The sequence below is a fragment of the Ursus maritimus genome, unplaced genomic scaffold (genome assembly GCF_017311325.1).
Source record: "Ursus maritimus isolate PB19 unplaced genomic scaffold, ASM1731132v1 scaffold_1, whole genome shotgun sequence".
In the NCBI taxonomy this organism is placed as follows: domain Eukaryota; kingdom Metazoa; phylum Chordata; class Mammalia; order Carnivora; family Ursidae; genus Ursus; species Ursus maritimus.
The window spans coordinates 73997306-74011664 of record NW_024423343.1 but is presented as its reverse complement, the minus strand read 5'-3'; the positions used below and the strand labels follow the sequence as shown (position 1 = coordinate 74011664).

The 14359-nt window shown below is 35.8% G+C and overlaps 1 protein-coding gene across 2 annotated transcripts in view; it reads left to right on the top strand.

Annotated features, from left to right (window-relative positions):
• GALNT13 (polypeptide N-acetylgalactosaminyltransferase 13) overlaps positions 1-14359 on the top strand; it is a 429753-nt gene that overhangs the window by 227953 nt on the left and 187441 nt on the right. For both annotated transcript variants that reach the window (XM_040644821.1, XM_040644814.1), the window contains exons 3-5: positions 10239-10405; positions 11039-11246; positions 13856-14026. In XM_040644821.1, the coding sequence (XP_040500755.1) occupies positions 10239-10405; positions 11039-11246; positions 13856-14026 (546 nt within the window). The remainder of the gene's footprint in view (positions 1-10238; positions 10406-11038; positions 11247-13855; positions 14027-14359) is intronic.

Here is a 14359-nt window from a genome sequence, read left to right as displayed (position 1 = left end):
GTTTCTGGCTTTGAACCTGGATGAGTGGTGGTTTCATTATCTCAGAGAAGTGAAAAATGTGACTTTGATGTGGTCAGTTAACTTGACATAAATGATGGCCCAAGCAAAGATTGCTTCAGTCTGATTCCAAGGCCACTGATAGAAAAATTAGTGTTATTTTCCCTAACAAATATAAGAATGTAAACCTATGAATGGCAATAGTAAGTAATTTTGCTGTAAAGGCACTTTAATTATATTTATCATATTCAATAACATTGAATTGTTTTCATTGTTAAAATACTTTCAATAACATGAAAGAGTTATATTAAGAAGTCACAGAAAGGGAACAACCTCATAAATTCATGTTCCAAAACCGCAAAGGCTACATACAGCACTTACGCAAATATATTCTTTTTACTTTTAGTTACCGAGTTGAATTATAGTTCATTACTGAAATTCAGGAGAATTCTTCACAATAGAAAGGATACAAAACTGATTTGTACAATAATCACATTTATGTCCTTAAAAAAAAAACCCAACTATTAACATTATGAAAGTAACTCCAACAGGAGCGTATGATTGCCACTTAATTGGTAGAAATTAGATCTATAAAGTTTTTTGTTTTTGTTTTTAATATAAGCCAGATGTAAACTGAGTGTCCCTGATCTGTTAAAGTCAAAATCAGGTCAGCTTAAACCCCAAAAGAATGATCTGTGGAAGTCCAGAGCCCTTCCCAATATTTATTCAGTTCCTTGGTGGACTTAGTATTTTGTGATTGTTTTTGTGGCTGCTTCCTCTCTACTCCTCACAGCACAATCCAGATACTAAACAGGCCTTCTTTTTCAGAATAGGGATATACTCACATAACCACTAATTCAGTGCATTTATGAGTCGGGTAGATGTAATGAGCAATAGGAGAGGAGGCTGGGTTGCATTACAACACCGTAGTAAAAAATGAACATCAGACATAATTCATCTTTACAATGTCTTTCCGGGGCGCCTGGGTGGCTCAGTCATTAAGCATCTGCCTTCGGCTCAGGGCGTGATCCCAGGGTCCTGGGTTCCATCCCTGCATCTGGCTCCCTGCTCCACTGGGAGCCTGCTTCTTCCTCTCCCACTCCCCCTTCTTGTGGTCCCTCTCTCACTGGCTGTCTCTCTCTCTGTCAAATAAATAAATAAAATCTTTAAAAAATTAAATAAAAATAAAATAAAATGTCTTCCAGAGGTGCCTGGGTGGCTCAATGGGTTGAGTGTCCTGCTCTTGGTTTCAGCAAGGCTCCTTGGATGGAGTCCACTCAGCAGGGAGTCTACTTGAGATTCTCTCTCTCCCTCTCTGTTTGCCCTTCTCCCTCTCTCTCGAAAATAAAAAAAATAAATCTTTAAAAAAATATAAGTAAACAAATTGTCCTCCAGGTATCACATCACTGAGGAAAGTCAACTGGACTCTAGCTTCTCACCATTTTACTTGCTATATCCTCTCCCTAGTCCTTTTTACTTTTTACTTTTTACCTTTTTACCTTTACCTTTTCACTCCTTACTTTAGTGTTTTCTGCCTCAAGCTCCAATCTCCTGGAGCAAAGTCTTCTCTCATCTAATTGGTTCAAGTAGTTAATGATTTCCTTTATTTCCGGGGAATACATACCTTCAGGCTCACACTTGCTTCTGCAGGTGCCTTATCTCAGACTTCTCCCTAACAAAGGCAGCTTCTTCCCTGAGGGGGAAAAGGCCTTATCCTATCCTGAAGGACAGAATAGTCAGAGCTCCAGGGTTGGAAACCCTGTTCCATCACTCAGAAGCAAGTTGCAGTAGTTTGTAATTTAGCTTTGTGCGCCTAAGGCTGATTCGAAGTTACCACAGCAAATAATCCTCCCTCTGACCTATCATTAGAAGGTCAATGGCAGCCTAACACTAGGTCTTGGTACCTGTGTCGTTTCCCTCACTTCCTCTCATCACGTAGGCATTTTATCATATCACATCAACACAAGAAGGGTGAATATAATACAATACGATATTTTGAGAGAAAGAGACCACATTCACATAATTTTGATTACAGTATATTGTTACCATTGTTCAATTTGAAATATTAGTTGTTGTTATTAATTTCTTACTGTGCCTAATTTATAAATTAAACTTTATTATGGATATACACCTATAGGAAAAAACATAGTATATATAGGGTGCAGTATTATCATTGACAGACAGTCCTAGTGGTCTTGCATGGAGGAGGCCAAGATGGATATTTATAGAAATTGAGGGTCTGGACTTCAGTGGTTTAAGACTGGTCTTTCAATGCAGGAATCTTTCTGACATTGGTCAAGTATGTGATGTAATAGTTTAGGACTGGTGGACATAATGAGGAGTCATAAAGCAAACTAATTTGTCTAGTTAAGTTATATATCATCCTGAGAAGACAGCTGAGCAACTTATTCTCCATAGAAGGGGGTTGTCTGAGCAATTTATTATTTGAGTCAGTGTATTTTCCGGAAGTTCTTGAAATATGCTGTAAAGCTATTTAGGAGTTCATAGCCTTGTCAAGGTTCTGAGAGGTAACCTGTGTGGTTGCAGGAGGTTCCAGTTCTCAGGGTCAAATGAGAATAAAGCATATAGTACAATGTCTGCTGCATTAGTAAGAGTTTAAAAAGTGTTCGTCACTTAATCCTGGTTATTTTAGTCTGATGTTTCTTAAATCGGGACTTGACTACAGGAGGAGATGGCCTCACCCTGGCTGAGGAACACAATATTTGATAATCGGACTAACCCACAGGGTAAAGCAAGTCATGGGTTAGTAGGAGAGAGACAAGTTGCTAGATAGTTAGCTCATGGATATTCAAGAGCAGGCAAGAAGGAGAGATCGCAGCAGGCAGGCAGAACATGGCCCTCTGAGATTTCCAGCAGAAAATAATAAGCAGAGATTAAGGTAAGTAAGCAGGAAGATTTACTAGCAGGCAGCCTCAGGCAGCCAGAGAAATTTAAGATTTAGCACAATAAATGATTTAGAAGGACTAAAAGAGAAAGAGTCAGGACCTGTATTCTACACCACTACACTAGACAAACGAGTAAGCCAGTTCTCAACCCATGACAGTCTAGACACCAGATCTGTTACTGAAACTGCCCCGGAAGTAAGGACTAAAGTAGCAGATTGGCCACAAGAACTAAGGACAAAAGACACTTTATTAGAACAAGGCAGTGGTCAGAGTCCTATAAGCAGCAAAGCTGACCCAAATAATTTTAGAGACTTAACTATAATATTCTATACAGTGCTTCATAACATCAAAATAGCATAAAATAAATTACATTCACCTAATCCCTTTACAATTTCATTTGATTTCTGTAAAAGTTTTGCCATATAGAAATGGCAGCAGTCTTCCTTCTAGTAAGTTGATGACAAAACCAAAATTTAAGGAGTTTGCTAACAGACCCTATATGGCGGAAGGGGGAGGAAAACATATTTCCAGGGATAGAGTTTGCTCTAATATGCCGAATAGGAATGATGTTACCTATGTTATAGGGGACTGTGTTATAATACAATGACTTGCAGACCAATTTTCTTATACTCTTTCTCTTCCCTATCCTTAGCTCATTTATTTGCCCTGGCTCTAGAAGCTGGAAAAACAAAACCAACTGAAGATACAAAAGGAAAAAAAAAAGGTAGAAAAACTGGTATTTCTGAACCTCTAGTTCAGAATATAACAGTGCAGAACTATGATCAAGAAGTCGATCTGATAATTCATACAATAGCCTGCCTCATTGTGAAGTTTTCATGCATAGACCCCTTATTAAATGTATTTTGTGACGTGCAGAATACTAAATTTGGAAAGGCAGAGATAAATAATATTAACCTTCCTTCTTCTTTTGAAGAATGCCCTAGGCTACTGAATTAGATAGCTATATTGTGAAAAACGCGTTGTATGTCAGGAAGATTGAGGCATAAACCAGGTACAAGGCTGAGGAAGGGGGCCGAGTGGTCTTCTCTGAGTTTAGTGGGGGATGTAGGAAGAAATTCCCTGGCTTTCTGTTCCTGTTTCCTACAGCATGGCACTCTCCCACCTGAGATCCTTATGATGTATTTCAAACAGAAACCAACGGGCAAGTGATTTTTGGAAATGCTCCTTGCCCAGTAACCCTCCCATTCCACCCATCCCAACACTTAAAAAGAGACCAGAAGGTACAAGGAGTGGATTTTATAGCAAGTAGGCCAAGAATGAGTACAAGGTCCAACTGGATTTTAAAACAAAGGTGCTTACAACATGGGAATTTTAAAAACATTAGTTAATAATTATGACTTACAGTAACTTATTCTTGGAAGGTTGAACACAATGTTAATATAAATCAACATATAGTAACCCATGCAAAATTAAGTGCTTCATTTTACTTGAGGCCCCAAGCTGTTCAGTTATTATGAAAGAATCACTTTGCTGTGGCCCAAGTTTTCTTTGCGTGGATGCATTGGCAAAAGATGAAGTTTCCCTCTGTGCATATGAATTTTAATGATTGGGAAACAAAGAAACCACACGTAATTCTGCAAGGTTCAAGGCAATTCCCATAGCTGTTAAAAATAAGAAGTATATAGCAGACTTGTATTGTAAGTCTGTATTTTTAATTACTATTATTAATCTTCTTGATTGAGGCAGTAAAAGGTAACCACTGACTCGCTGATTCAACAAGTCATGCAAACTACAATGTTGACAGCCTTTGTAGTCCTAAATGGATTGTGTCTAACTAAACCACTGTGTAATTATGGATCCTTTGTGATTTCACATTCTCATCTGATAGTCAATTTTTCTTTCTTTGATGTGGCATATTGTGTTCAGTAACTTATCTGAAAACATCAATATGGTTTTGAAAAGGATAAAATCAAATTGTAACAGTCTATGTTCCTTTGAAGTGTGCATAGCCAAGGGAAAGATGGTAAATAGATATGCTATCTCACTGTGTTTCCATGTTCCAGACATTGGAAATATGATTCTATCCCCATATTCTCTCTAAATAACAGGAGCTAGATTTATTTCTCATATATTTATAAATCAGCAGCTGATACACAGAAGACTGGACCAACATTAGTGTACGTTCAGATGACAGAAAAGATTATAAATGAAGTGGAGAAGACTTTCTGACTCCAGTGCTTACAATTACAGCAAAAAGTGCTTTATTAATTTCGTCTGATATAACTGCAACAAAGAGATGTATTAACCTTAAGCATCTTATTTAAAAATGTCAATGTAAGCATAAAGGTTTTATATACAAATATACATATATACATTGATGTGTGTATACACACACACACACACACACATTTAAAATTAGTGTTTCTGTTAAATAACTTTGCACCAACTTTTTCAGATTTTTTGAAATCCCATTGTGCCTGGCCACAACCTAGACACTTAAATCAGAATCTCTGTGGTTGAAACCCACTCATCAGTACTTTTTTTCCAGCTCACGGGATTATTGCAATGTGCAGCTAAGTTTAAAAGCCACAGATAAATTATTACAGAATTAAAAGGAAATAAACTTTCACTTCCTTTCAAGTATTACAGCTTTAGCATGTCATAATATAGTGTAAATATGAAATGCTGCTATAATAAAGCTTATGATCTTACTAGAATACCAGATTTTAGGAACTTAATTTGAGTAGTGGGCATCAAATATTCCTTTCAAATTGATGAAAATTGCTATTGCAGTCTGCCACTTTTACTCTCAAAGTTAATTACATATACATTGTGTTCCCACAATAATGTCAACTTTTGCCAATCCCATTTAGGTTATTACATAAAAGAAAACTAATGTCTTCACAGGACAGATTGCTAAAAGAGTACTTGGTCTGTGTGTACATAATTTCAATGAAAGCTGCCTTTGTGCTTCGTTTTAATCAAATGATTCCAGGGAAATAGCTATTTCTCTCTGTTTTAAAGACAGATATTTGAGTGTAAGATTAAGGCATAATTTTAAGTTCAAATGTTTTTTTTAATATTCCAGACACCAATAATATGATTTAAAACATTTGATGTAACATATAATATGGGGCAAAAATCATTACTGTTACTAATATTATTAAAGACTAAAATATATTATTATTATTTATTACATTATTGTGCAGAATACTGAGCCAGTTCTGTGACTTGAGACTTGCATTCTGTAAAATGAAGATTTGAATTAGGTAACTTTGAAAGCTGTTTCCAAGTCTACCATTTGGAGATTCTGAGCTTTATTCTGCAGTGTAGCCCCAGCAATGTCTACTACACATTTCGGATCACCTACTTCAACCTTATTATGTGAAAGATGCAAAAGCTGAGGGAGACAGTGGTGGAAAAATACTGCAGGAATTCTTGCAGTGTCACAAAAATTGTTCGCCACATGTCAGGAGAAGAGGTTATTAGAGAGGTCCAATCTATTTAACTACTTACCCTCCTCCATCATATCGGTCTCTTGTTTTTTTTGTTTTGTTTTGTTTTTAATTATTTCTTGAAAAGGCAGTGAGTTGAAAACTGACAGCTTAGATACCTAAAGGTGTTAAGAAAAAAAAAAAAAACCCTAAAACTAAATAACCTTTTAAATACTTTTTCTTGGCTAAACAAAAAAGTATTCTATTCGCCTGTTCTAGGATGCTCCCTTTTAGTTTTCTGTGTCTGAAATCAGGATCAGGGTCAATGGTTAGTTACAATCATTGTCAACCAGCTGGCAGTTGTTATATAAACAATATTTCTTAAGCTGGTATGAATGTGCTCATGACTGTTCACATAGTCATGCTTCATGTAAGTTATTAACTATACTGTTTATACTATAAGTGCAGGGTTTAATTGTCATTCAACATTCCTTCAGAAGTTGATTCAGTATTGGAACAAAGTTATCATGTGAAAAGGTAGGCAAGGAAACAGTGACAAGTATTAAATTTCATAAGACGAAGCAAATATTTATTGTTGGAGCAATGACCACAACTCTGTATTTTCTTGTTAATCAACAGCTGACTGATTTACATAGCCTTTTCTCTTAGCATGTCAACCAAGTGACAATATCACCAGAGATCTCATTAGAAATGCAGAATCTTGGGGCGCCTTACCTGGATGGCTCAGTTGTTTAAGCATCTGACTTTTGATTTCAGCTCAGGTCACAATCTCGGTGTTGTGATGTTGAGCCCCACGTTGGGCTTCACGCTGGGCATAGAGCCTGCTTCAGATTCTCTCTCTCCCTCTGCTCCCCCTTAAAAAGAAATGCAGTATATTGGGCCCACCCCAAATCTACTGCGTCAGAATCTGCACTTCATCAAGATGCCCATATAATTTCTTTGCACCGTAAAATTTGAAAAGCATAGCTTTATAGTACCGAGGAAGATACCCACAAGGAGATGAAGCTGTCTTATATTTTGTTACTGAGATATGTACTTAATGTATGCCTCTCATGTTAAGCAATGCAGCCTAAAGCTGGAGAAAGCCCTTTAGAAAAGATGAAACAAACTTCAAAGCAACAAAAAGCTGGTGTGACTGATTCATAAGCAAGCATGACACTGTTGATAGAAATCTGTGTCCAAGTAAATTTAAAGGCTTGTTCTGTAAGCTCTATGTAGGTATTAAATAGATTCTAGTGATAAGAAAGCATATGCTATGGTTTATTTAACATAAATTTTTTTTTCTTTCCAGTGATACATAAAATGATGATGCATCTTACTATAGGCAAAACAATAGATGTGATGAAACACAGAAAACGGTAAAAGTACAGTGATCGCAATGCCGTTTTTAGAAACCACGGAAATAACTCCTGTTCATAAGCCTCTGTGCACTTGAGATAACAGGACAAACTGACACTGAAAATAATTAATTTATATAGCTTAAGAATTATTCTAGAAATTATTATCACACAAAGTTTTCTTTGCTAAATAATTGTTTACATGGGAAGAAGAAGAATTAATAAATAAAAATATTAGCCACATTTTATTTGTATGCTACATTAAATAATGACAGTGGAAATTTTCTCTAAACATAATAGTTGCATTAGCAGTAAATTAGTTCATTATAACTTTGTCACATACATTGAATATAAAATTAACATTTGTGAGTAGATATTTTTTAACCACAAAAACAAAGCAGGATAGAAATAGTGCCAGAACCTGGATTTGAATATCTGCTTTTAGTTTGGAATTTTAAAAGATTTATCTAAATATCTCATTCATTTTTTCTTTGTTGGCATTTAGAATATGAAACATACAATGTACATGCATATATAATATACAAAACATTTAACTTAAAAGAAATCACTTTTTTCCATGATACTGGGTAGCCTTTATAGACTGCTGTCCTTGGGTTAAACCAGCCATTGTTGAATGTTGGACTGCTTTCAGCCTGATTTTCCAGGTTTGTTTCTTTACTGATGGTAGTCATGATGGCCTTTAGCACACTCTTTGCTCAGCATGCTATTTTGTGGAGGCAGAAGAATGGAGGTTTGAGGAGAATCATGCTAAGAACGTTTTCTGATTCACCAAGATGGCTTTCTGAGTTCATTTAGTGATAAGCTGCCAGGACACCCAAGTCAGATGCTGATGAGGCATACAGAAAACATTTGAATCTTGCCACCAGAATGGGAAAAGATGACTATGAATCAAAGTACTTTTTCCCACTACATTTTGATTTTCCTGTATATACAATATATTCTATAGGGTGGATAATTAATGAATGCTTTTCAAATAGGTATATGCAGAAAAAATGTCATGGTTCAGGTATAGCACCTCCTTATGTGGCTACATCGTGGAAGGCTTCTCTGAGTAGATGACACTTGAGACTGTTTCTAAAGATGATTAACATCTCAGTAGGCGTACAATCAGTATTTATTTAATTATATGCCCTTATGTCCCACAGTTTGTTGAATTTTTTTTCACTCGCCTGTGAAGAAGACTAATTTTAACAATGCTTATATTGTCATGTATTGGATCATTCATGAGTGGCAGGAAGTATCGAGTTCATTTTATTTTATGGAATGATTTTGATTCCCTAGCTCTTTAGAATATTTCCCATGGAATAAACTGATGTTCCTGTTCCAGATACCCAGTGACTTAAAATATATATATATATATGTGTATATATATATGTATATATATATAATTACATGAGTTAAATGTCTGAATGTTGACTAGTTGATGGGGGTGAGGACCATCTACATGTTAAACTTGGGATGATCACCTAGAGAGCTACACATATTATTTATCCAAATGTACCTTTTTAGATAGATTTCTCAAAAAGTAAAATATGGGCTTCTTTGGATTTAAAAGCAAAATTAAAAGTTTTTTCCTCAAAACAGCGAGTTCTAAAAGTTATGAGAATTATGGCATGTTCTGGGGGCGCCTGGGTGGCTCAGTTGGTTAAGCGTCTGCCTTCGACTCAGGTCATGATCCTGGGGTCCTGGGATTGAGCCCCACATCTGGCTCCTTGCTCCGCGGGGAGTCTGCTTCTCCCTCTCCCTCTGCCCCTCCCCCATGCTGTGCGCACACGCTCTCTCTCTGTCTCAAATAAAGTTAAAAAAAAAAAAAGAATTATGATGTGTTCTGTGTGACTGGTAGCATCTGTATCATCTGGGAAACTATTTTTTAAAATGCAGACTCTCAGGCTGCAGCCCAGACTTGCTGAATCAGAATCTGCATTTTGACAAATCTCTAGGCGATTCCTGTGCACAAAAGTTGGGGAAGTGCTGGTAGCCTGTTCCCCTTCCTGATCTCTAATTTTGATTATATAGTACTAAGGGAGAGTCTGCAAAGTAAATCCTAGCCCCTAAGCCTTTCCTTCCAAGCAGACATGGTTTAAAGCATTCTCAAACAGAATGGAAACACACAGGCCTAGATTTTAGAAGAATAATCTCAGTTTTACATGCTTCAGAACCCTGCGAACATGTTCATGTTCTTCTGACTTTTTGAGTTATACGATAATTTTTTTTCTAAACAAGGAATAAAATTATATCCACTAAATGAATTCTTATGTCCCTGTTGTACTCCGGTCTTCTATTGATAGATATTTCAGCTTTCTTAGCCTTGGGGAAATCATGCTGCTTTGTGCCCTACAGGAATTAAAATAAAATAGTAGCAATTATGCATATTTAATTTTCAAAATGCCAAGTAATTACTCACAACATTTATAAAAAGGAAAATTATTTTAGATAATCATAAAATGTTTCGTTAGTAAGGGGCAGTCAAATCTAAAGTTGTGTTATTATAGATATTTTTTATTACCGTGATCAGAATGAGAAATGAATTTATAAGCACGTCTCTTTTCTTTCTGTTCCAGATGCAAGACAAAGGTCTACCCTGATGAACTTCCAAACACAAGCGTAGTCATTGTGTTTCACAACGAAGCTTGGAGCACTCTCCTTAGAACTGTATACAGTGTTATAAATCGTTCCCCACGCTATTTGCTCTCTGAGGTCATCTTGGTAGACGATGCCAGTGAAAGAGGTATAAATATTTTTCCCCCTATATTTTTTTTTTTCAGAAAACTTTATTGTGGTTAAAAAGATAGCTGGGCAATGATTTGTGTTTTCCTTATAATTCTACTAGCCCTGAAATCACCTATCAGATTTCATCAATCTAGCTAGTCAGTGCCAATTCCAAGAATACAAAACTGATTCTTTCAGTTTCTCTCATGATTCCATTTGATCCGTACTAACCTAAGAAATCAGCCAAAATGATTTTCAAAAGTGTTAATTTTTTCCCTACTTAAATGATCGTATTCGATTGAGCTTTAATATGACTTTGTGGACATTTGTCTTTTTTTGTGTTTGTGCAGGTAAAAGCAAAGTAACTTATAATTAAGAAGTCTCCATTTATTATTGCGGCCCATTTCTAAATTAAAGTCTGGCATATTAACTTCCTATTATATCCTTATCTTTGCCAGTCAAATGATAGAGTTATCGTGAAGTATACATTAATTTACTGATAAAATCTCTATATATTTCTTTCACCTAATGCAAAAAAATGTTGATAGGAGTTGGCTACCATTTCTGTGCGTTGAATTCCATCTGGGCAGTAGTATCTCTTTTGGGTCTTTAAATAGTTTCAAAACTGTATAAATTCTTTTGCACATCACAGATTTTCTCAAGCTGACATTAGAGAATTATGTGAAAAATTTAGAGGTGCCGGTAAAAATCATTAGAATGGAAGAGCGCTCTGGGTTAATACGTGCCCGCCTTCGAGGAGCAGCAGCTTCAAAAGGGCAGGTCATAACTTTTCTCGACGCACACTGTGAATGTACCTTAGGATGGCTGGAGCCTTTGCTGGCGAGAATAAAAGAAGACAGGTAAGAATTCATGTGTTATGTCTGCCTGGGTTTTGATTGAACCTGTTAGGACAGTCCCAGGTTCCAGTCAAAACTTCTTTATAAATTGCCATTTTTAGAAGGTTTATCTTCTAGCTTGTAAAAAGCAGCCCTCCCCCATTTAATACAGGCTTGTTCATGCTGAATATTAATATTTGTTTAAGAAATAGTCGAACAATTCAAACAGTAAAAAATGTGTTGAATATTCATTCTGTAGGTGGTAGAAATGAGTGCAATTTGAAACAGTGTCATGTTTCAGAAAATACATTTCAAAGCACCTCATTGTGTCCCTACAACCACCTTGTAAGGAAGGTAATATAGATGTTCTTATTTGTACTAGTAATAGGGAGGAACAAAGAAGCTATGTAGCTTGTCCCAGTTATTAGAAGTGTTGGGAACAACAATTGAGTTCTACCCATTCCCAGACCAGTCTCCTCTCTACTAGGTCACTGCCCTTATTCGAAGTCTGGTTCAGAACCACCTAGAGGACCGTAAAAATGAAGACATACACTCACACATTCCACTGGAATGAAATCATGGTAAAACAAAACAAAACAAAAAGCAGAGCACAACTATTAGAATTTTAATTATTTAAACAATGTTGCCAATTTGTATACACAAATTGTGAAATCTGAAAAATTGAATAGTACCTTATAGAAATTAAGAGTCCTCATACTTACCTGAAATTCTTTCTGATAATGATGCTCTCACGTACAAGCTTTTCTTGTAGATATTCGTAAACATTGATGATAAGTGATTATAATTCCTAAGCACCTAATGAAGACAACGGTGTTGAATGCTCTGATATAATAGCAAAGCATTGCACAGCACCTTGTTTGCATAGTCATTTCACCAACCCTAGAAAGGTCTCCCTAGAATTGAAGTTTTTAATTAAGCATCCAAGACAAGGGCTGCTTCGGGTGAGCTAGGCCAACTACATCATGTAAACGGCAGGATTTGGTACTTGCCAGGAAGATAGATGGCGGTTGTCAGTAAAATGAGCCATAGCAGTTGAAGAAAGCAGTGGGAACCTTTTAGTCAACTGAGTGTAGTACACAGCTAATAACATTTTTCCACTCCGGGTATTGTACAGTATGCACTGGAGGGTAAGACTGGCAAAGTAAAATGAACTTAGAACATCTTAAATGCACTTCCTGGCAACTTTTCATGCATATGCTGCTTTTTTAAACATGTGTTTCATATTCAACTTACTGAATTTTTAATATAATGTTGTTCAGTATCATCATGCATAGATCATTTGTTTTTTAATCTAATAATATGTTTAGATTGTATTTGCATATAATGAATTCTAATGTCTTGTCCTGCTTATACGTTCTGAAGTTGCCATAACTAGATAACAAAGTCCTATTCAAGGTTATTAGATCTAATTTTGCCTCCCTACAAATTAAGTCATTAAATTTAATGAAGAAAGAAAGAAAGATATTGATTTTGTGGGGACCAGAATTACCAAGAAATTTTTCCAAGGCTAGATGAATCCTATTGATTTCAGAGAACTCGAGGCTTTGGCCAATTGTGTGGAATAGAAGATCTAATTGAAAACGAGCGTTTGTGATACTGGTGTTACAAACCAGAATAAATAATGGACAACATTTATTTGCTTTCCACATTTATGGGTGATTCAAAAGCATATTTGTATATTTACTCCCTACCAAATATGAAAAATAAGCTCTGCTGTTTGGAATTAGCTACAAGCAATGCAAACTTGGGTAGACCTGAACATTTACTGCCGAGATGACAGATTAATCCCATAATAAAACTTATAAGCCAGGAGTAGAGGAAGACTGGAGAAAGCACAACATGGATTAAAAGCATATCCAATCTTCTCCTATGGTGGAAGTTTCTTTAAAAGGCACCACCAAGAACACTCAATCTTTAAGAAGAAATAGATCATGAGATAAAACACCAGAAACTTAAGTTGCTTATCCTTCCCTATTTTAAAATACGTAGAATGTTATGGTAAATTCTGAGATCTAGGACAACACATTTAGAAATTGTCATGTCCCTAATGTCTTTCAGAGGAAATACTTACACTGATGATCATGATTTTTATTGTTGCTTCTGTTTGTTTATTTTTACCTGCTGGTTTTTCTAGTAGGTATTTTCCCCAGGAAGATTTTTTCAGAACTCTTTAAACTAACCTATCCCCTTTGAGATTCAAAATACCAAGTCTCATTTGCCCTCATCCACTCTCTACTTCTGCATGCTATTGCTTTTCAGTGGGCTCTCGCTAAAATGATGCGTAATATCGAAGCAGCACTACTAATTGTGCTGTGGGTGGAGGTTTTGTGAAAAATAGACTGTGTTCATCCTGCTGAGTTAGTACTTAGAATGCATTTGGAAATCAGCTTGAAGACCAATTAGTATATTTGATTAGATTATAAATGATAGAATGAAGTAGAAACTGTAAGCAAGATGTAGTGAAAGGAAATGACTCCATAGAGAAAAAGGATAAAATGAAAATATTGTCACAAAATATTTAAATTTCAACTTAACATCTATACTGAGTCTGAAGAAGCTAATGAGTGTTTAAATTATTATTTACATGTAAACTGGTTTTGATTTTTCTGCAGGAAAACAGTTGTATGCCCCATTATTGATGTGATTAGTGATGATACCTTTGAATATATGGCCGGGTCAGACATGACTTACGGGGGTTTTAACTGGAAACTGAATTTCCGTTGGTATCCTGTTCCCCAAAGAGAAATGGATAGGAGGAAAGGAGATAGAACATTACCTGTCAGGTATGTAGCTCATATCTCCCAAAGGATAGCATGTGTATTTCTATAATAATTAAGGAGTATTATAAATGTGTGCTCTCATTTTTAAGTCTTTTAAAGGCATATACTTTTTATTCATGTACACATTTCCATTATCATTGCTTACATGATAATCTAAGAATCAATGACAATATTAACTTTAGTTTAAATTAGCACGGACAAATTTAATTATTGGCATAAGTGCCAAATTTCTTTTGAAACTTTGTATATTCTTATATTCAAAATATATTTATTGTAAATTTTCTATCTGACAGAGTTGATGCTCCCAGTAAATATGTATCTTACCTAAATGTGTAT